We start from the raw sequence: 25,669 nt of genomic DNA on the forward strand, positions 1-25,669 counted from the left end.
CAATAACCTTTACAATTCTTCAATTTCCTTATTAGATCATCATGTTTCGCGGCTAAGTAGAAACACATATTTTGTATAAGATAAACTACATAATAATATATTAATAGTAAATGGTTAGTTAGAGAACTACTAAACATTTTGATATGTTTGAATGAGCCACAGATTGGCAAGTTGGAATATTCAGTATTACTTATTGCATAAAATCATATACGAGTACCAGTATAATCCATGTTAATTAATATTGGACATAATCCAACGTTCATGAGTTCATTACGTTCATTACTACGAATTCACTATTTGGAATCACTATCTCTCTGTATCTGAGACATGTTTTTGAACATGTTTCGAAGGGTGTTTTCATTTACGATTGATCGGTCAAATGGAAGAAAAATCACTCGCTTCCGACGTCTGAAAGGAAAAAAAAATCCGGTAAATCAGTCTAAAAGTTATTGTATTCATAGTCTTATTATCTCTGAAAATTTAGAAAATTTCACACGACCTCCTTTAGTCTAGAATTTTTAATTAAATTTACACATAAGGGTCTCACTTAACGTGGATGTTTAAGTACAAAATCTCTATATATCCCTGTCAATCTTTGACCAAACAGAGATTCAATAAATTTTAAACCAAGATCTTGGTCTCAGAAACCCACGTTTGTGAATCATTTTCGAAAAAAATTACTTGCTTTTAAATGTAGGTTTACTTTGTAAGAGAATCGTGCACGTGCGTTTGGGATCAATATTGCAATTTCGTTGGAGTGGTGAAAAGCGGTAGGATCGTAGTTTGTACGACGATTGTAACGGGGCCAATATGTATCCGCCTCGATTCATCGGCGAGTGAATTTTAGTCGAATCCAACGCCTGAAATCCTATCCTTTGCAACGGATAAAATTCGATGCATTCCAATTATTCTGACGACATATTGACACGCCATTATAAAATGTCGCCATTCGGAGATTTTAGTGTAAAGAGAAGTTTTATTCAGACGACAAAAAAATTTGTTTAAATAATTTCAGTCAACCACAGTTTGTTTAACTTTTGAAACGAAATACTTGTATGAAAATATATTCTATACATGAATAATATGTTACCATCGTAAATAGATTCTCGGTTATTCGGCACAATACAGTAATAACTAAGCTAATGTAAAGTTTGTATTACGAAACCCGAGATAAAGTTTTTTTTATGTCGTTTGGACACGACTCGTGTGCTGCATAACTTTTCAACACTGGTGTTAGCTGTATAGTTTGGAAACTTCATTTTTAAACTTTCAAAAATTTATTTAAAATGCTAATGACCACTTAACAATGTGTTCCTTTATATTTGATCAATAACTAGCTCTCGCCCACGACTCCGTCCGCTCCGAATGAAAAAAAAACATAACAAGCCTATGTGTTCTTAAAGACTTTGATCTACATCTATGACAAATTTCATCAAGATCCGTTGAGCATTTACGGAGATACCTTCAAACATCCATCCATCTAAACATTCGCATTTATAATATTAGTAAGAAGTAAGATGATTGTTATATGTTTGCATATTATATAATAGACATCTTGTAAAAAAATGTAATATAAAAGAAATAGATATCTTAGTGCCTCTGTGGCTCAGAGGTTAAGCATTTGATTTGCAATCTGCAGGTCCGGGTTCGAATCCCACAATGTACCAATACGTTTTTCGATTTAAATATGTACATTTATCCGGCGTTCTAACAGTGAAGGAAAACGTGATGCAACGTACACTTATCGGAGAAGAAATTCAATGATATGTGTGAAGTCAACCAACCCGCACTTGGCCAGCGTGTTGACTATGGCCTAGTCACCCCTAACTTAGAGTACGTATCTAGTGTTTTAGTACTCAAATTTTTGTTGGTCTATTCAGTTTATGCACTGATTAAGTTATCCTAAGATACCAATTTAATTGCAATGAACGGATCCTGTAATTATATGTGGGTATTAATTAAACACGAGCTGATTAATTATAATTAAATTAATTAATGCCTTTGATAATTAAGACGTGCAGTTGGAAACTAGAAACTGTCTGTAACTTAAACCAACTCTCTCAACGTGAGCTCCAGAATAATAATGCGCCGAACTAACATAAAACAAACTTGACTTCAGAAATAAACAACTAACTTAGATGTTTTTATAATAATGAGAGTATCAACCGTCGTAATACATGATTACTACAACAATATAGCTATCCTTTTCATTTCCTTTTAAAAGAAGAGAGCAATAATGTTCACAAATCACAACATTCAAAATTCACCGCATTGGTGATTCGTAGTTTAAGAAAGTGCTTAATTTTATTTATAGAAGTCGTCCGAATTTGATTTGCAAATATTCGAATCTCATTTGCTAAAGGTTAAATTTAATTTGTAAAATGTTTAATATGATTTTCCAAATCCGAAAATGGAGTTAAAAATCTATTCACTGTTTATTACTGTGAACATAGTTATGTTTGTCTGTGTTTTTTTCCAAGATAGTTGGAGAGATGACTACTAGTGTCACTACAATCGAAACCACCAGCCACACATTGATATATCATGTTTATTGGAATTAATAATTCAATATAAAAATATGAATTCATTATAAGATGTTGCAGAAATGAGAACACATTGCTTTGAGTACTATGTATTGTCATACAATCGCAAAAGGAAAGACATGTTGCGGTCCGCTCGGACTACGTAATTAAAAAAAATGTTGTGGTTCTTTTCAGATACTAGCACATTCATTAACATTTGATTGCCATTGGAATAATGAATGTTTTTTGCAACGTATTGTTCATATTTCTGATATATTTTTCAAATTAATATGACATAATAATATGTACAGTGAGATCTGGTTTTACACAAGTTATTACTACTGAAATCTAATGTCAATGCATACATTAAAGGAAATTAATATCGACTGGTAAGTTGAAACCCCATATATGCGGTAGTTTTCTAATAACCTTGTACATTGCATTTGCAACTTTATTCTCCTTGTATATTTTTTCTTTAGATTTCTTTCCTCATTCAAGTAGAAAATACAGTCAAGTAGAAACTTCAACGTAAGTACACATACGGAAGAGCTTTATGAAACGTGCTATGAAGTCTGTACGCTAAATTATGTTAAAAAAAAAGTTAAAAGCCTTACTTATATTAACATTTTTTTGTCTTATAACTCTACTCTTTCTTGAAAGGAAGGTAGATTAGTTAGGAAGGAGAAAGGGATGAGTTTTCCTTGTTTGTTAGTTTAAATTTATGATTTTTAAATATTACATTAACGACATGTATGGAAGAGAGCACCAGAAGGGTAGGCAGAGTCCACGGATTTCCATTTGACGGCCCACTCGCCTCTTCCACATTCATACATTAAGCTTGTATTCTAATAAACTTATGAGTGACAATATTGAGAGGAATAATTGAATACTCCATCATGATGTTATTTAAGCGTATCGTTTAACAAATTCATTAACTTGTAGTACTCGTAGTATAAGTCACGTATGATTCTCAACTTGAATTTTTTAAATCTTAAAATGCATAAAAGTCTTTTGTGCTCATACAGAATGTACGAAAAGAGTTTCCTTTTTGAAATTTAAAATCCATTGCGCTGTAAATTGATGTCGTATGTTGTTTGCATTTGGAATGTAGTGATAAATGTGTTCCTTGTAAACTCTCCCGAGAAAGTATGGTTTGAGGAAAGATCTTAGAAAGTTTGCGCTAAAAATATTGACACTTCATAATATTAATATAGGCTTGAAGTATTTTTTAATTTTATACGATCGAAATCGCGGGCCACAGCTAGTTATTAATGAATCACAATTTGCTGTCAGTTGAAAATCTAATGAGATTACAAACTGACGAAGTTCCTAATATATCGGTGACATATGTAAGTTGCAATAGTAGCGGATAGATATCGAAACTCGTTAATTCAAATAACGTCGCACCTCAGAAGCGACGACGTGGCGTTTAAACAAATTGCCGAGCTAGTGAAGTAAGCTTGTATTTATTATTTAGTTTTACTTTACTTATCTCGTGTTTACCAGTTCCTAATGGAATTAATACACCACCTTCTAAGAAATTGAATTTAATTCCCATTAAATGTTGTAAATATAACATTAAAGTAATTTATCTAGTAAATACTCTGCTAATAGTTTTCTAGGCCCCACTATCCAACTTTATTAAGTTAAAAATATATGGACAGCGCCCCCTATTGGACAAAGTACAAGGACAAATCTCTTTCAAGGAACATTTAAAAAAAATTATATAATAGATGACAGTACGAATACTATATCTCGCAAATTTTCGCTAGGCGCAATCATTTCAAAACGTTGTTGGCGTCTACTATTAACATTAATACGTGAAGCGAAAACTTTGTACCTGTTTTTAAGAAAATTGCGTTAACTTATGAATGTAAATTTTGACACAGTTAAAACGTCAAGTTGTAAGATGTGCCTAAAACTCTTTTTAATTACAATAAAAAAAAATTATGCCTTTATTTCGACCAATGGCGACGTTCTGACGTCCAATTCAAACCAATCGAAATATCAAAGACTAGCAATTGCCCGCTACTTAGTCCGCCAAAAATGTAATAACAAAAAAATCAATAAATATATATTAGATAGATAGATATAGATAGTGTAGCTTCCCTACAATGAAATAATTTTTCAAATTGGTTCAGTAGTCGGAGACTATTGAATGCAAACAACAAATGTAATCATTCCTCTTTATAATATTAGTACAGATTAGTCCTTCTTTATTGAAGTAGCAAACTAAGGATAACGACATTGAGAATTTACACAAGTAACAAAATGTTGGAAGTTAAACGAGGTTACCTTTGATATCCAGAGGCTGGATCTAGTTAACAAATCCAGCTGTACACAAACACTAGCTATTTGATCAACTGCGGTCTGGGACCGAGGCAGATTCGGACACCTTGCTCTAAGCCGTGTTTGTAATGTGGCAGAATTGATTGGACTGCCGAGCCGCTTTACAATGAACCCAACTTGTGAGTTATCAAATATTTTTGTCGATATTTTGGTTTTAAATTTAAGGCTTTATTATTTTTTTAAACGGAACTTCTGGTCACCATAAACAGTGGGATATAAACTAGGATGGGCCGGACCGACCGGTAAAATACCACCACCACACAGAAGATAGGCGTGAAGTGGAAGCACTTCCACGTTTTATCTGATGAGTATGGTGCCAGAGGCCTAATTTTAGTCCTCTATCCCTTCCCACCTTTTTCTTATTATGAATGGATAGAAAGGGGAAGTAGATTTGGCGGAAGAGAGGACGCATAGGAAGGGCAAATATCCTCTTTCTGTGCGTCGTCTTCTCCATTGATTAAAGGTAGGCAACACATGAACCTTTGCGGATGTCTATTGGCAACGGTCGCTATTTTGGCGAATTCAGTTGGTCGTTTTCCACCTTTTGGTTTAAAAAAAAAAATAGTAATATTCACTATGCCGTCGGAAACATGTATCATATAATTGCGCATTTGTAATCAATTACTGAAATATACATAACCGTTAGTTTAAATTACCACTTTGTCAAAAAAAACTCTCTTTTAATCTCTTTCAATAAACTGATAATAATATGTGTAAGCGGGTATTTTTGGTAGTGGAAACTGTCACGTACTGTTGGCACGTGTTAAATTCTATTTCTAAGCTTGAAAGGCCACCATTTCTATTGAATTCAGTAATCAATGTGGGTACGTTGTGAAGTAAAACCCGTTCCAACAATGGAATCGCACAAATCATGCACCATGCGTAAACCATGAAATAGTTCAGGGACAATTTTAGAAAACAAAAACAATATAGAAGTTATTATATGGTGTAATTATTAATTTTAGAAAAATAGTAAATAAACTTTAATAGCAATGAAAGGATTATTTGTAACTACATACTCTATTGTAAACCTAAGTAATATTTATTAACTACTAGTTGCCGCCCCCAACACCGTCTGTGCGGAATTAAAAATAAACTTTATTAGTAGCCTATGTGTTCTTATAGACTATGCTCTATATCTGTGCCAAATTTCATGAAGATCCGTTGAGCCGTTCCGGAGATACCTTCAAACAAACATCCATCCATCTAAACATTCGCGTTTATAATATTAGTAAGATGTAAAATAAAACCCGATAAATACACAAGATCAATTGGGGACATTGATTGTGTAAATTATGATTATTTAATTAACATCGAAGTCCACAGTAACAATACAAATCATTCCACTTCACAAAATATTGCTGGAAACCCATACATACCTCTTCGAGAACCTTTGTTTCCATTCGATCGTGTCGCGAATAGGTTTTTTATTAACTTTGCCTGAATAAAATACAGAATATGTCATTTCTCATGTACAATGTAAGGCTTAAGCTCTACCCCAATACTCGCTTTGATTAATTTAATATGAAGCAGTAAATTATTTTCCTGTTAATATTACAATGACATAGCAAAAATGTAATAATTTTACTTTTAAAATTAATACCACGAACTGTCGGAACCGAGGTCAAAGTCGAATAGAAGTGATTCAAATATTACAACGTTATTTTTACTTCACTTTGAAACTAAAAGAAAAATGCATTGAAACGCAAATATCATGAGCTGCTTTCATTGATTTAAAAATCGAGACACTCCACATTATAAATTTATAATTTTTTTACGATATTTATAAAAATTGTTTTAGTTACTTTTAAACAAACATAATTTTTTATTTATACATAGGAGATTAATATGAAAGCATTAGTAAATTCACGCGGATCATATTTTCCATTTTAACATATCAAACGAAGAAAGTAATCAACAGTTTACATTTAGCGCTTAGTTCCGAAATTATACTGGATATGTGTATTAACACGCGTTTTATAAAATTGAACTTTATTAACAGTGTTAAGGTTTTGAAATAAATTTTCTAGCTACATTTTAAACCCATACTCTCGCTATTAATCCATTTATGTATGTTTGAGTATCTGAAATGAATACGCAAAATAAATTACATGATTTAAAATTCTACACACAGCAATATATATGCATATGGAATAGATGCGTGCATTGTTATAGTAACATTGTTATGTATCATGGTAGACAAGTAGATATACAATACTATGGATTGTTCAATTAGGGCGCAGTTTCATTCGTCGATAACTTGGTTATTATAGCATGCGTGGACGTTTGATTGAGTAAGAACTCACGCATGACATAGCTCTCGCATGCGAGAACCGTTCTAATTAGTGTTTGGAGCCCGCATGCATTGGGCGATAGTCCTTATTTTTCCTTATCGCCCATTGTACTCGTCAACTGAGTTTCCGCACGACGCTTGCTTTACATAGACCGATTTTTTTCATCAGTCGTTAGCTAGTATGCGGGGACTCCCCGCTTATGGTTTAATGACCGAATTATTAACTGATGAAAACCAATGGTATAGGATACGGAGATGTATTTGAAACAACAAATAGATAATTATAAATTCAACATACATAATAAATAGTTAGTAGTAGGGGCTCAATTTTCCGCAACTCCACGACAAGCGCTATTGTTTGATTACTGTCGAAACAGTATGTTCAAACAATACCAGTACTGTTCTACTTTCCTGCCTCCCTCGTGTGTAATTATTAATTGTTTACAAAATGGAGACATATCAGCAATTTGTCAGTTATTTAAATACGATTATCTGTTGAGTTCAGTGATTCCGTGACTCAGTTCTTACTCAGCTGAATTATTTATTCGCTTGCGTCAGATGTGCATTGCACGTTTGGTGAATTACGAATGTTAAATTCTTCACTTAATGTTAAGTTCTTAAGTTTAAATAAGAAAGATTAAATATAAATGATTCGTTATATATTCAAACTAGATTTTACCCGCGACTCCGTCCGCACGGAAAAAAATAGAAAACGGGGTAAAAATTATCCTATGTCCGTTTCCTGGTTCTAAGCTACTTGCCCACCAATTTTCAGTCAAATCGATTCAGCCGTTCTTGAGTTATAAATAGTGTAACTAACACGACTTTCTTTTATATATATAGATAGATTACAAAATCATATATCCGTGTACTTGAATAACTCATCTTTCTTTGTGCATGTGCAGGAAATACAATTCAATCAAATCAACCTCGCCTGTCTATTGTCATTAGTTTCAAATTGATATTCATTCGAATTGAATAGACTGAATTTATTTGACCGTAAATAAATCACTTACAATGAAGCCAGAGTTCAAAGAAATATATTTAATTTCGAGCTAAACAAGACGATTGGAAGACAACAAATATTAATTATGACGTCACATATATTTTAGTTTTTTGTTGTCTGTGCTAAAGATGGACACAGGAAACGGAGTATTTAGACGTAAAAACATTCACGAATTTAATTAGCCTTTGATTAAGAGATTTTTATTTCTATTTACAGTCTACTAAAATTGCGTTATCGCTAAGCAATATTACATAGTTTTCAAAGGCACAAATTCTCGATAATACACTCGATTTAGATGGACTCTGAGATGAGACTATTAGGTTAAAACTGTAAGACCTCGGCGACACTTGCAATCCCCAAGCTTTAATATCATTTAGAGATGCAAAGACGCCATTTTGCGAAGCGAGACAATAGCTCTTAACACCGTAATCGAATACTTTACAAATTCAATAAACGTCACTTGCAAACTGTTTCATATTACCATCATCTGGCTGTTCGTTCTGAATAGAATGAATCGAGAACGAATTTTAAATGTCATTCTATTTCTGTTTAAAAAAAAACGCAACATAGATGACAAATAAATAAAATCGTATACTACGAGTACTTGTATGACAAAATAGATGTCGGTATAAATAACCAATCTAAGCAAATCAAGTTTTATGTAGCTCAAAGCATCAGGTAGTAAACTAATATTGTAAAATGCAATTAGGTTGCGACCCTCCTGAGTTCACGTCGTATGTATTTATGTTTGCTTGCTTGCTGCCATTACCTAGCTGCTGTGATGCAATTTCCCGTGCGCATGTCCATAAATAGACCAAACAAGCAGAGAACGACGATGCCTCCTTTGCATGACAACACTCATACAATACATACCAAATATCAAAATATATTTAACTGATTTCATTTTAAAATTGTGTTGAATCTTAATATAATTTTCGACGACAATAATTAGTCCTATAGTTATCTGTAAGCGAAGAGTTTTCACCAATATCGGAATAGAACTCTTTTAACGATTGGAGACATCTGATTTCTCTCTGCCCTGACTGACCATAACATTAACTATTTGAGCCATAGGACTGCTCACCCCAGACATTTTAGTCTGATTTTTCTGTTATAATTTTAATTGTTTTCATTACATTACATTAATTAGTAAGTACATTTAAATCAATTATACTTGTAGCCTTATAAAAAACTTCAAAAACATAAACCATTTGCAATGTAGTAATTAAAAAGATGGACCGAAGATCTGGTCAAGGTTGCGGTAGTATCCTGGATGTGGGTTGCACAGGACCGATCAATGTGGTGATCTTTGGGAGAGACCTATGTCCAGCAGTGGGCGTTACGAGGCTGAATACAATTAAAAAGTTATAGACATGACAGTTTAGATAGACAAGTCAATTAAAGTGTCTAGACATTGCTTAGTGATGAATGCTGTAAATGAAAACTTGTTTATCGTGTATCAATGGTTCTGAATGAAGCTATAATTGAGATCTATCGGCGACACATAACATTCGCATCGAGAGTTATTTGCGCAGCACTTCAATGTATGTAGTTACCTGCTAAAAGATTTCTCTCAACGCTAAGTTACATTTTTGTGACACAAACATCGCCAGTGGACATTACTAAGTGAATTCTTTTACTTTAATAAGGAGAAATTAATATGAAATTACATTTCAACGAGCCAATGATTTAATATAGTTCGTAACATATTTCAAATTAGTTTAAATATAGATTTAGAAATTATATGCTCTTGGCCTAAACCCGAACTGGTAGACAGAAATCACGGATTCTAATTTACCTTGATCCAGACACAACTCTCTCAATGTGTATTTGGTCGTTGATTATTCGAACTTTTTCCATTTTATTATTTGTTATATAGTGATCTATATACAAAATTAGGTTTACCTAAACAAATAAAAATAACACTTTATGCTATATTTTTAAATTGTAATGCAATAATGATGGATGTTATAATTTGAAAAAATATTATTTTCTTTATAAATTTCAATTCTTAAACAGAAATATTTGAAAAGCCGAGTTGAAAAACATTGATTTCAAATATAACCTCTATTTCTTAGTTGTTACGATACATTTTAAATTACCTGCGCTTAATCTTGTACACTGTAAAAATATAATGATTTCTTATTTTTATTTCGATGTTAATTAAAGCCAAGGTAAAACGCCACCGGGAGCGAAGCGGGCATCTGTACACGACATGCAGCATCCGTTTCTATTATTTTATAATTTTTTTATTCTGCTTTGTGTAATATACAATAATACATTTTCACCCGTTTATAGACACCCTGTATATTGTATTAGCAGTAACGCCAGTGGATAAATATTCACAAAAAGTATCCAAAAGAGGAAAAGGTATATTTTATATCGTTAACTAATACGGAGAATTTGTTATCGGAAATCGGAATTACGTTCGGTAATCGAACTTCATGGCCTGCTGAGTCCAGTATAAGCCGACGATAATACTAATAAGCGTTGCTGATGTGATGTTGGATTAAGGGAAAGCTTCGATGCACAGATTAATTTGACATTTATTTGATAGACAACTATGGACAATAGATCTTAATTAATCCATATACACGTATTAATTACATCATTATATCCAATCTGTAACATTTTAAAGCTAAACCTTTTATTATGGAAGACAGATTTTAATTCAAATTTATATTAAATAGCAAAGAAAGGGCGATGTCAAAACCGAAAGTTCCGCTCACAGTGTAAACGAACCAAACTTGCAGTACAACAAGTAGCAGTATGCACTCGACGCGCTTAATAAAGACGGCTTAAGTAATTAGTTAGAAAACTTTAATACTGAAAACTTGAAAACCGAAGCACTAAGTTAGCAAGTAAGCAAATACTTCTCAAGTAAGTCGCCATATATATTTTCAAGTGTCTAAAGGGGAGTGTAAACACGTAGATTTAACGTGTTTGACATCATATATATAAAATTCTCGTGTCACAGTTTTCGTTCCCGTACTCCTCCGAAACGGCTTGACCGATTCTCATGAAATTTTGTGAGCATATTCAGTAGGTCTGAGAATCGGCCAACATTTATTTTTCATAGCCCCCCCCCCCCCCATTTTTTAACTGCGCGCGGACGGAGTCGCGGGCGACAGCTAGTATTATTTAAAAATGTGCGACTTTACTTGACGTGTTTGTCAAACAATCTACGTATTTGATAGATTTTACTCTTATTTTGTTCCGCAGAGAGTCATGAATCTGACTTATTCGTTTTTTCCTGGCTAACATATGAGGGTACGGTAATGCGTATATGGATGTTTTTATGAATGCAGATTTGCTACTAGAAAAGAAAGCAATAATTGTTGAGACAACCCCAACGAAGTAATATTTGACAGTAGTTCCGTAAAATACAGTCTATGGAGAAGGTTATTTCAGTCGGTAACGGGCTTCATGTTAAAATAGGTGAACATTACCATTGGGCTTGAGCTGTAGATGTAGCTCCCATGTACGGTGCCCTAACGCAATTTCCATTATATATTTTTTTCCAAAAAAAATGAGACTATCAAACTACTAATAACAAGTTCTTTTTGGTTTATAATTAACAAATTAAGTCAACACGCCGACAATTGAGTAAACAATTCATGTGATGTTAAGTCACCGATAATATCCTAAGTCATATTGTTCAATATCTCACACATATCGGGAGCAAAATAATAAAAAAGATTCTTCGTAATCATTAAATTGAATTCATTGAACATTGTTAGTGATACAAATTCTCGGGAACTGTAATTAATCTGTTTTGTAGAATTTATACGAAATACATTACATATTATTTTCTCCGTATAAATTTATTCTGATAATAAAGTTTTAAAGTCAAAATATTCGAATAAATGTAAAAGGAGAAAGATATTTAAAATAATGTCATCATTATTTCAAAATCCTGAGTCAAGGCAAGCTAATCCTAGCTATCATGTAAGTCTGTGATACAAACGACCACTGAGTCTTGCCGTCGGGCTTTGAGCTCGGATTATCTTTGCAGATTCGTCCCATTATTGTCATATTAGAATGACTGTACTAACGATGTTTACGTCTTCCCTTGTTACAGAACTCTGATTGCAAATATACTTTACGTTTTGTTTAAATGAATTGGGACAATATAATAAAAATACCGACTTAAACCGATATTGCCAAGGTCGAAATGACCACGATTATGCAAGCAAGATGTAGCGTTAAAGCGACAAATATGCACATAAATCTGTAGAGATCTTACGGAGGAGCAGTTGCTCAGCAGGTATTTGTAGTTACAAATATCGGATACCGGATACAAGATTCTTGTATATTGTAACAACACTGTCGATGTAATCTATCTATATATATAAAAGAAAGTCGTGTTAGTTACACTATTTATAACTCAAGAACGGCTGCATCGATTTGACTGAAAATTGGTGGGCATGTAGCTTAGAACCAGGAAACGGACATAGGATAATTTTTACCCCGTTTTCTATTTTTTATTCTGCGCGGACGGATTCGCGGGTAAAAGCTAGTTTATATATAAAATTCTGGTGTCACAATGTTAGTTACCGTACTCCTCAGAAATGTTTTAACCGATTTTCATGAAATTTTACATGCATATTCAGTAGGTCTAAGAATCGACTACTATCGTTCATAGTTCTATTAAGTTTTTTAACTTAGTCAACCATGCTGGTCCAGTTCTCTTTACGTTACTCCGTTCCGTAAAGAGGTACAATGCTTTCGCTACTCGTTTTAACCTACAATAATTTAAAACTGTGATGATATCGTCTTAGAGACAGCTTATACTTATTTGTGAGCTAAGGCGGCGGTATGGTGAAAGTAGAGCAGGCTCGGCTAAGCTTAATTGCGTCTAAATCCAGCGGATGCATTTCATAATTCATATTCGACCTAAATGCAGCGTTATCTTCACTAGCCACCTGCTATGGTTTCGTCCGAGCGCATAGATTTACTATGAAAATCCACTGCCGTGACAAACGTGTTGTATTGTTGACTTTGTTTTTCAAAGCAAATGAAAGGGTGATGGTGACAAATAGCAATATTAAACTTTTTATCGTTACTGGCTGAAAGATTTTTTTTTCTGTGACCAAATCCAATGAGCGTCGGAATCGCATTAATATTGAACTATAATTAAAATTACTTTCATCGATAAATTAAGCATAGACAAATGCCGCACAAGTAAGCAACCACTTTTTTCTTTTTTAGTATTTAGTTATCGTATGTAGGTCGCCAATTTAATCTAGCTGTTGTTGGCAGCCAATTAATACAAGAACCACTATTTATTGTACATTTTTATTTTTTTCTACCCACTTGGAAATAGGAGCTAACCCAAATAGGATTGCTTTTTTAAATATCTGAATACGATCAGTATGTTTTTTTAGGTTTTTCGGTACACGGACAGGTTGCTGGAGTGCTATTGACAGCATTATCTTTGCTAAAAATGTTGCCAGCATCACTACTACTGGTTGAAACTGTTCGTGCGCAGAGGCCCTTAGTATTGCGTCTAATAGTCGATTCATCTTTCAAAATAAAACAAAGTCTTCCTAACAAGCAACTCTTTATAAAAGTTGAAACTAAATTGAGGACTTAATAAACTGACGTAAAGTCAATTCAGCAGCGATCATAGGTTAGGAATGCTTTATGAATGGTTAGGAATCGGAAATATGCAATAGACGTGCTATCCGGATTCACTTCGCGCAAACTTTGCAATTCCCGAGGAAGTATGCGGAGTATATGAAGAATTGTCGACGACGACGACGACGTGGAAGGTGTTGAATGTTCCATACAATTTTGGTACACGTAAGTGTTTATTGATTTTTTTAAAGAGTTTATAAAAGACTAGCTGTTTCCCGCGAATCCGTCCGTGCGAAATTTAAAAAAAACTAAATAAGTAACCGATGTGTTCTTTCAAACTGTGTTCTACATCTGTGCCAAATTTCATTAAGATCTGTTGAGCCGTTCCGGAGATACCTTGGAACAACCATCCATCCATCCATCCATCTAAACTTTCGCATTTATAATATTAGTAAGTTTAGTAAGATGTAATGACATATGTCGATGAAGAGGAAATATTTGCTGCCGCACTCACACTCAGGAACAAAGAACTGTGAAACTATTAAAAATCATCTTGATATTCCTAAAACAAATCATGTCATAATAACTATAGAAAAAAATCTTATCATAAACAAAAAATAAATGTTTGCTTAGTCGCCTGAAAGCTATTGAGCAAGATGTTAATTAGTTTTCCGTGTCAAGTCTGAGTCAGCGATGTCCAGTAATACAATATTGAGTTTATTTTGATACAATACGTTACTTCGTCGAAACACGATACGAAGTGATGAAACTATTAAGTCCGGTACTGGGAAGAATATTGGAGTCTCGGATGTTCATAACATTTCAATCCTCTTAAAAACAATAACAGTTCGACGAACTGAACTTCAAGCTGTTATGGTAATAAGTAAGTTTTCTCGGTAGTTTGAAAAGGCAGCTTTGAAGAATATAATAAAAAGGTCTGTATGAAAATTCAAAACTGAACGTTACATCAACAACATCATTAGCGATCATTATATTCAGCTTTACTTAACCTCCAAAAACTGGTTAACAGCTTTCTCTAAGAGAGATGACAAAATGTTGTTTTTTTTAGAATACATTGTTGTCAATGAAGAATATGCACAGTACTATTAAACAGTCTTCTACACTAATAAGAAGAGTTTCTAAGAACGATTCGAATACTGTTTGAAATTGATTGGTTTAAAAATAACTTTTAATATTCCTATCCCAAAATAACTATACTTTACACGAGTGGAGTGGGTTGTTCAAATGCTAAATACACAATAGTCTGACGTCACCTTTTGCTAAAATTTAAATTACTAAAATATTCTGCAATATAAAATTTTAGTTTCTAAATGTACATTAATATCGAACTTCAAAGAATCGCCTTTAAAGTTAACGTAAAATATTTCATTGAAAACATATCGTATTAATTTCCGGTGTTTACGCGTGTCATGAGCTATCACTAGCAGATAGTTCAGCGTTCAGTTCAGTTATAAAATTATGTTTACAGCGACGATTTTAGCAGATCGGGGTTTCGACTCTTATAATCGTAACAATATAATGGGTGTATAAATGGGTAAAGGGAATTTATTACTTTTGAAACAACACGTACAAGTGCAGATCAAGTAAAAGAAATATAAAACAATATTGTTGTTCTATGTAGTTTTGTATTTAGTTCTAATAATACTAATGTCAAAAATATCTTATCTACATTTTTTATATTGCAAGGTGGCAAACGAGCAAGCGGCCACATGAATTCGCCGAAATGGCGGAGCGTCCGCTGCCCATAGGCATTCACAATTGCAGATACGTTGCCTACCCTCAATCGACGAAGGAGGAGACGCACAAATAGAAATATTTAACCTTCCTATGCATCTCCTCCTCCATCAAATCCACCTCTCCTACCCATCCTTTCCTTATAAGAAAAGGGTGGGAAGAGAAAGAGGACCAAAATTAGGCCTCCGGCAACACACTCGTCAGACGAAATGCAGAATTACTTCCACTTCACGTCTGTCATCTGTGTGATCGTAGTATTACACATGTCGAGCCGGCCAATTCGTGCAACTGATGTTGTTGATATCAACATATGAGAACTAATATCCTTTTTGATACAGACACGTTGTTGTATGTTTTTATCACAATTTATTTGTGATGTTAAAATGTTATGCATACATGTATATTTTTCTTTAGGAATTTCAAAACCACCTAGATAATGTTGATGGTCTCTGGTCTCATGGTCCTTCAAAAGAATATTTTCTCTTGTATGAATTTTGACCGTAAAAAATCCATAAAAATAATAGCAATCTTACTAACATTATAAATGCGAATGTTTAGATGGATGTTTGTTAAAATATCTCCAGAATGGCTGCATGGATCTAAATTAAATTTGTTATAGATGTAGAACACAGTCTGGAAGAACACATAGGCATACTTATTAAGTTTATTGTTAATTCCGCGCGGACGGAGTCATGGGCGACAGTTAGTAAATTGATAAAAGTGTATTTTGAAAATTTAAATTAATCAAATTATTCTATGTGTAACAAAAATAACTACTTTTGATAAGTTGTAATATCAACCGGAAGCTTGTCGAAAACGACCAGACAGCTATCAGCGCTGTACCACAAATGAAGTTATAAGTTTTTTTTTTTTAATTATTATATCAAAATTATGAATATAGCTATCGCCCGTGACTCCGTCCGCGCGGAAATAAAAAAAAACTTGATAAATAGTCTATGTTTTCTTCTGAACAATGTTAATTTTGACCAAAATTATGTAAGTTTATAAAGCAATCTAGCTTTAGATAAGTTTTGAGGTAGAAGAAACCCACTTTTCACTAGAATATCTTTAATTATTTTAAAGCTCGTTGCTTTTTTTCAGAGTTGCATACATATTTTTAATTAAGTAATTGTTCTAATGTTACTCCGTTATTACTTTTTTAACAGCCAGTAAAAAAATTAATCATACCAGATAAATTCAATTTCAAATGTTTTATATCGTCTTAAATATTATTTTTAGCCGACTTCAAAAAGAAGGAGGTTATCAATTCGACTGATTTTTTTTTTATGTGTGTTACTGCGAATCTCCGCCCCTGGTGGTCCGATTTTGATAAAAATTATTTTAATCGAAAGGAAGTGCTTGCAGATGGGTCCCTTTTTTTTTAAATAATCATATTAAATTTTATATTAGTCGGGATTATGATTATTTTCATGTATATTGCCGAAGTTGTAAGTTATTTAACAATAATAATACAGTAAACCAGTGATTAGATTACATGACCACTGAATCGTACTTCCTTTGTTCAATTCCAGACGAGGTCAAAAGTACGGACAAATATTTCGTATTTTTGGAGTAACTAAACGAATTTTTGAAGCCGATTGTTGAAAAAAAAAATCTTTGAAATTTACCGACGGCGAAATTTTAAAAAAATGTTATAAATAGCATCACAAAATTATCTTATGGTAATAGTCAATTAATTTAAAAAGAAAAGTCTTAATCTTCGTAAATATAAATATATCGACTTTAAAAGCACTTTTAATCAAATTTAAGCTTTGTAAAATGTTTTTGGATATTTTTAAAATAAAATCCATTAAAATAATTTTTGATTTTCACGTAAATATTTAGAAAAATGATTTTTCATATTTTTTACGTAAAATAAGATTTTTAAAATTTTATAATTGGTCTAAATTTTACGCACAAGGCTTACGTAAGAAATGTGCACATTTGCTTATTGTCCGCTGTGACATTTAGTTTATAAGTCATCATCATCAGCTCACTATACGTCCCCACCGAGGGGCTCGGAGCCTACCGAAAGTTAGGGGTGACTAGGCCATAGTCAACCACGCTGGCCAAGTGCGGGTTGGTTGACTTCACACATATCATTGAATTTCTTCTCAGATATGTGCAGGTTGCATCACGATGTTTTCCTTCACCGTAAGAACGTCGGATAAATGTACATATGTAAATCGAAAATCGAAAAACACATTGGTACATGGCGGGATTCGAACCCAGGACCTGCAATTTGCAAGTCAAGTGCTTAACCCCTGAGCCACCGACGCTCTCGTTTATAAGTATCATTTTTAAACCATTAAAGGATAGCATACTAAAACAAAATTTTCAATGTACAAATACACGTAGAAATGTTCAAGAAGGTTAAGAAATAATTTCTGTAACTTTTGCGAGCTTTTAGCGCACGGCGCGAGCTTTATAGTACTTTTAAACTATTTTTATTTAAACACCTAAGCAAAATAATTCACATATATTTTAATTTTCTTCATTAACTTTATTAATCCTATAAAACTGCGTAAAAAAATGTCATGAAATTTATCCCTAAAAAGTTTTATAAAAACTTTCAGTTAAAAGTCTTTGACCGATATATTATAAATTATTCTACTTTCCAACTTATAAAGTTGAATAATTATTTTACCACAAAGAAAAGAGCGATGTACTCTTCACTAGAAGCATTGGCCGAGAACTTTGCATCGCGAATTTATTGATATACTATTTAAATTTATGGGGTAAGCGAGTTGCAGTGACCGGTTGTTCGCAAAGCAGACATAGCCAGCCTAAACCACGCGACAAAATCTTTCGCAAAGTTTTGCTCGCGCCGTGCATTATACCGCAGCTCGCAAAAAAGTTCAGTCAAAGTTTATAGTACTTACAGTGTATGCGCGTCCGTCGGTGTTTTCGGAACTGCCTGCAAGTCCTGGTGGAGACATCGGACCGCGTTCCGGATGCACTGGCATTTAGCCGGGCATGGTATCTCGGCGAACGCGTAATTCACTAAGCTTAAGAAAATGAGTATCTTAAGTAAGAGCCCCATTTTCGGGATAAGAGCGAATGTTCGCTTACCACCGCGACGGATGGCGACCAGCGAACGAATGAGCCTGCTCGGCGAGCGGTGAGCGCCGTGCTCAGCCGCGGGCCGCGGGTAGCGGGCAGCGGGTGTTGGCGGGCGGAGTTCCACCTATTGCTGTCGCAGCCGACGCGCATTGTCCATCGGTAACAAACGCACTCCAACACAACATTGGGCGGGATTTATGCACTTATACGCTAGAAGCAGCGCAACTATCACACTATCCCGCTTTATATATTTTCGACAAGTATACAAGTAAAAATAAAAAAGACATGAAAAAAAGAAAATATGTTCTTCACAAATACACGGTTGCCTATTTTTAATGAAAGTTAATTAATTACTCTTGATAAATAAGTTTTTTTTAATTGACTCGTTCAGAAATAATTCGTCAACAAACAATATTAGTCTTAGTTCTAAGTTAAATGTCCAATGACGTCATTAATATGTACATTCTTATGTGCTTACTGTACTAGCTGTCGCCAAAGACTCCGTCCGCGCGGAATAAAAAGAAATTAAAAAGTAGCCTATGTTTTTTTTTATATACTCGTATTATAAGGTGGCAAACGAGCAAACGGCCACCTGGATTCGCCGTAATAGCGAGGCAACCGTTGCCCATAGACATCCGCAAATGCAGATGCGTTGCCTACCTTTAATTAACGGAGAAGGGGACGCACAGAAAAAGGATATTTCTCCTTCCTATACGTCCTCTCTTCCATCAAATCCACTTCCCCTTCCCATCCTTTCCTATAAAGAAAAGGATGGGAAGGGAAAGAGGACAAAAATTTGGCCTCCGGTACCACACTCTTCAGACGAAACACGGAATTGCTTCCACTTGACGCCTGTCTTCTGTGTGGTCGTGGTACTGCACCGGTCGACCCTGCCCAATTCGTGCACCAAATATTGTTGTGGCGGGATTTACCACTGTCAAAACTGTTTTCTTCCACTGCCACTGTTTTCTTCCTGACAATTTTCTACACCTGTGCCTGTGCATTTATAATGTTAGAAAGAAGTAAGAAAATACATTGACATGTTTATCGGTAAAAATAACCATCAACAGAAAATTATCGTATCTCAGAAACAGAATTTCAAAATGATGTAAAATACTCTCGATCTGCGACTGCACAGCGAGACGTATTAAGTTATACTCTTTTAATATTATATTGCTTCCGAAGCGGCGGACAAATATTATTCCATGTTTCTAGCATACAATCGTCGTTATTGATTGTCGAATATAGAAGAAGGATGAACAGAACAGAAATGAATAATTATTTATCATAGATATATAGACATTATATATCTAAAAATATTGTCAAATTATTCCAAAACATCACATCATACATGCTTGACCGGACCTCGTCAGAAACACCAGGGATTCACTCCTGAATGAAATGATCCTTTCTCTAATTTAGTTAAGTGGAATTCGCTTGAAAAGGAAAGCACAGACTTCAAAACAATACAGTATAATTTACTTGAATTTTAGGTACTCCTGTTGGATTACGTAGGTGTAGTTACAATCGATGTTTATAAATATATTTTAATCGGCTCAAATTTCGAACTCGAGTCTCGAGACTCGTTGTATAAACAAAAGTGTATAGTCGAATTTAATGGGAATGAGAAATTATAACAAACCTATTTAATTTTACTTTTATAACTAAGGCTGTAATTTAAACAGATTAAAAAAAATACATATTTTTATCATCAATTAAGACGTAAAACTTTCCAAAAATAAATCCATAGACAGTAAATGAACTCGTCACCTAGTCCAATATGTAAATATATTTCTCATTTTTACTTAATCCGACTATATTATACGCATTTGTATACATACTAGCTTTCGCCCGCGCCTCCGTCCACGCGAAATTAGAGAAAAAAAATTAATAAGTAGCCTATGTGTTCTTCCAGACTATGTTCTACATCTGTGCCAAATTTCATCAAGATCTATTGAGCCGTTCTGGAGATACCTTCAAACTAACATTCACCCATCCATCTAAACATTCCCATTTATAATATTAGTAAGATGTTAGTGCAAAGCACAAGAAGCTTGTATCACGGCATTATACGTAGAATATTCTTTGCATAGCAGGTCACGAACACAACAATATGCGCTAAAATTGTATAGTCAGTTTGCAAAACGACAAACATTTTATGGGCGCGTGACTAAAGTATGCCTACAACGTGGCGTACCATAGTATACGTCTCTCTGCTCTCCGCAAACAATGACGCAATTCTAACTTTATGTCGGACGCTTTAATAAACATAATCTCAGGAACGGCTGGACCGATTTTGACGGGACTTGTTGGGGAAGGTAGCTGCTGCACGCGGGCATATTTTAGGCTATTTTTTTAATTCTCGTCAGCGGAGAGTCGCGGGCATCCGCCAGTCATATTAAGCAATTCCAAATTTTATATAACGTTTTTATCTGGAAAAGGGTCTAGTTAAAATTACAAGATTAGGCCCAAATAAACAATCAATTAGTAAAAAAGTGGTAAAATTTAATTGTAAATTACCTAAGTTTAGATATTATTGCTCCAACAAAATATTTATTAAGAACCAAAGTGATTTCAATATAAAAACAATTTAAGATGGTTTTCTTCATTAAGGTGAAGAAGTCTCGAGTTCACAGAACATATATATTAAATTCCACGCGAGTCAGGCGTAACTTGCGATCCGAGCACACGTTATGTGCTATGCTTTTCTTTATTATTGAGTCTAATACCCATTTGCCCAAGATTACTCTTCGAACTTATTGTTATTGTTGTAGTTGTAGTTCGTTGGGTTTACAATGAAGAAATTCCGGTATAAAATAAAATCACTCTTTTTTTTTGGGGAAACACAATGATAGAAACAATGAGAAGGGTGAACATGGAAATGAAAACCGGTCTTACTGTATACCTATCCTACCACATACATAGGAATAATACGAATCGGACGACACCTCATTTGCCAAAATCGGGTCAACCGTTTAGGCTACAGGTGGTCACATACGTATAATTGTAATAAGCGAGCGGATTTTATAACCCTAATAACATAATTGGACAGTCCAGCGCATAGGGCGGTGTCCTCTGGGTCTCTTTCCTTCGATTTTTCCCGTAATGATAATTTTTTCTAGGTTTTCGGTGAATCTCGACTGTCCTAAATCCTGTATTACGACAATGTTGCTTTTCTTTTCACTCTCTTTGAAAAATAACAGCGATAGAAATAGTGTTCGTAGTTCGTTAACAAGTCTCACATTATTTGACGGTCTATGATGGATCGAAAATTTGGTTTAGGTTAAGAGAGTATTATATTAAGACATTAACTACTGCACTCAGAACCGTTAATTGGTTACCAAAGTAGCCCCTCAGTGTAGATTTACTTTGAGAAATAGTAGACTAATTGATGCACCGAAGCGGCTATGTGGTAATGCAGCCGATTTCTGTACTCCAATAGAGTTTTAAATTATATGCAGGGAAAGATTTTTCTTTTATTCATTTTTCTCCCCTTTTAAATACCCCATGAAAATAATATTTAATAAAGTTCATAAAGACAGAGTTGATAGAGGCGGTAATAAATGAACTTTTATTAAAAGCATAATGAGACAAAATTGTAACAGAAATTTTACTGTTTAAAAATATATTAAATTATGACAGGGTGTCGCTAGTGATTTTATATCAAACGGTGCTTTATTAAATCACTGTGAAAGGCTAATATAATGTTTTACCTTGTCAGGCAATTTCCTGACACTATCGTTTATTACCTGTTTACATTACGGAAACGTGTACTGAAACATATCGTCGTCTCTCTCAGTCTCCTTGATAAAAACAGAGACAACAACCGTTTTCGTACAGATTTTTCTCAAAACACCGTCAAAATGATGCATAATATGCGCTAATGTATATTATATCTCCGTCCAAGTTAATGCGGCAATGGCCATCAGTACCAACCCATATTTTATTAGACTTGATATTACATTGTCTTTTAATAAAAACATGGTTCCTAGAAGCAAGATATTTTGCGACAAGCATTAACTTTTAGCTCTAGTATCCTCCATAATATTACCATTATTATAAATGCAAATGTTCAGATGACTGGATGGATGTTTGTTTGAAGGTATCTCCAGAACAGCTCACCGGATCTCGATGTAATTAAGCACATATGCAGATCATAGTTTGGAAAAACACATAGGCTACTTACTAATTTTTTTTTAATTCCGTGCCGACGGAGTCGCGAGCGACGGCTCGTCGATAAATAATTTTCTCGTCCGAGCGAGCGGTGACTACTAATTATTTTTAACTTCTTCTTCACAAAATAATCTTTTGAAATGTACTTCTCTATTCTTCACTCCTATTTGGAAATTATCTTGTTCTCAGATAGGTCTTCAAATAGTTATGTTAATATTTTGTTATTATTAGGACAAAGAAGAAAAATCTGTGCTACGAAAAAAAAACGATTTTTATTTATTAAAATTTAGTTTTTACAAAAAGAACGAGAATTTATTTTTGTTTATGGGTTTGGATAGTGGAAATACATGTTTATGTTTAAAATTTCGTAATACTGTATTTCAATAAACCCATACTGTAACAACTTTAACGCTTATGTCGATACACGTCATAACAAGCATATGACAATTGAATACTTCCTGAAAGTTATGCAATCGACGTATTCCAAGTATATAGTTATAGTATATAGTTGCACAAGTCAATAGTTTCCCTTAAGCGTTGATATTGCACGGAAGTGGTTGTAAAGTCTTTTCCAACACCGCCCAGAAGCGATAAACTATGTCTGAGTGAGTACAATTATTTGTTAGCTTCGTGCCGGAGCTCGAGTCGTTTTGTAGAAGTTACTTACTTTATGAAATTAAAAAATTACTTCTCACGCCTGTGATAAATCTCAAATAACTTTATATAAAATTGAAAACGAACAAAAGTTGATCAAGTTAAAAATTAAAATGTTAGTATTATTAATATAATATATATTAATATATGTATTAGAATATAATATTGTCGACTCTGGTTTTGTTTTCCTAAGATATTGAATGGATAACAAAATATAATGTTAAAAATATAAAACTAGTTCAGTTTATGTACGGGATAAACTCTATAACTAAAACACCGATCAAAATGAAATTTCGCAAGTAGGTTTATTTATTACTATCCTTATAACATAGATTTTTATATTTTTTAATAAAACCCGCAAATAAAGATGCCTGCTAGTACAAAAATAAAATTTAATAACACTATTTTTTTGAACTAAACATTGAAGAAGTACAGCAAACAACGGACGAGTACTGTCGCAAGACAAAGACTTAAAGTAATGCAAAAGCGATTCCGCTCGTTTTAAACTGGAAATTCTCCGACAACAAGGTTGCTAAACAATGAGGCGACAAAGAAATAGAACGTAGAATAACTTATGAATAGAGGGATAAATAATACCAACTACTTTCTAGTCCTTCCTAAGTTTTTCTATCTTTTATATTTTACAGACAAAGTATTACGAAGGCCAAATCTTTCCCCTACCCATCCCTTCCTGATTAGAAAAGGGAAGAAAACTAAAATTATCTTATTCATAGTTGTATGATCGTACATACATAATAATCTTACAAAGAAGATAATCAATATGTTATATTGCGATTTTATCAGCCAGTACTTTGTACATGTTTGAAGTATATTCCTATAACGATTACTATATTTCATTTTTCAGAAACTTTATTCTGAGCTTACCAGAATATTGTAAAAAGAATTCTGAGTATATAAAACGTAACCGTTTGGTTATCGTACACGGAATATTTTCCATGATTTAACTAACATCTTGTTTCCTGATATTGTTTGTTGTTTCCTTGTATTATCACAAATATTTTATTATTAACCATCGTACATAACTTATGTTTCTTAAATATCGATAAAATTATTAAGCGCCGAAAACATATAACCGAATAACATCCAATCACAATTTTTTTTTATTAATTTTAAAAAGTTATGACAGTGGAAACGCACTGTATATAGAATACCTACAACAGTGTGAAACATGTTCGCAGTGTGTATTTACTTAATTTCCTCAACATTAGCCAAGTTAGATCGCAAACTTAAAGCGACACAAATGTCCAATACAAACGGAAAACTCGCAAGATAAAACCTAAGTTGAAAAGTTATTCTTAAAAGTGGAAAAGTCTTGGAGTTTTGTTTCGACTTTAAAGGTTCGTAAATAATGGAACCAATTCATTGTTTATTATTCAACTTTTCATTCTTTTATCTTTGTATTATACAGAAAAGCGAATTGTTAGTGAATTTTTTTTTACAAAAAAATTATTTCACAATAAGTTTTTGAACATACCATAGCTGGTCATCATGAAAGGGCAAATATTAAGATTTAGTCACGACATAAATATATAACATTGTAAACATTTACCCTGAAATGTATACAATATAAAGTTGCAACCACGTTTCAACCATGCAAATTAACGTTGAACTGCGAGCAGTAGAGGCGGCGAGTGAAACGGGAACCTCATGCAATCAGCAGCGCTGTCACTACTGAATAAACAGACGAGTGACGTCCTCAAAGCACGCTGCCGCTCACATTCGATCCAGGAAATTAAACCTCTTCATCATTTACCTCAAACTATCAACAACACAACAACGTTAACAATTTTAACGTTAATAAGATTTTATTCACTTATTTGTGTATGCTCTTAAAAATTAATTGATTTAGAATTTGGACCGATTAATAATGCTATTTCACAATTCAACTCGTTCAAAAAAAGAATTCGAATTCGGAGCATCGGGGTTAAGCACTTTACCTACAGGTCCTGGGTACGAATCATATGTACTAATATGTTTTCGATTTTCAATTCTTACGGTGAAGGAAACCATCGTGAGATGATGAAGATGACGATGAACAAAAGGATTAATTATATTTCTTGTGAGATGTCTTAAAAGATGTATGTACCTTTTATTCGAATGGGTTTAAGTTAGTTACGTGGTTAACCCTTTATCCAACTTATATTATAATAGAATTTTGACACGTTCAAATAAAAAAAAATATTCTTTCAGTATTAAACGTAAACGTTGTTCATATTTACCGTATTATATTAAATTATTCAACGTTTGTGATAC

At 33.6% G+C, this 25,669-nt stretch overlaps 1 protein-coding gene across 1 annotated transcript in view; it reads right to left on the reverse strand.

The window, feature by feature from the left end:
- The window catches only part of LOC106717269 (peroxidasin), a 43,344-nt gene extending 24,751 nt beyond the window's left edge, over nt 1–18,593 (reverse strand). Inside the window, exon 1 of the mRNA XM_014511070.2 lies at nt 18,388–18,593. Within this exon, the coding sequence (XP_014366556.2) occupies nt 18,388–18,548 (161 nt within the window). The 5' untranslated portion in view covers nt 18,549–18,593. The remainder of the gene's footprint in view (nt 1–18,387) is intronic.
- Nucleotides 18,594–25,669: the final 7,076 nt, after the last annotated feature.

The sequence above is a fragment of the Papilio machaon genome, chromosome Z (assembly GCF_912999745.1).
Source record: "Papilio machaon chromosome Z, ilPapMach1.1, whole genome shotgun sequence".
NCBI classification, from domain to species: domain Eukaryota; kingdom Metazoa; phylum Arthropoda; class Insecta; order Lepidoptera; family Papilionidae; genus Papilio; species Papilio machaon.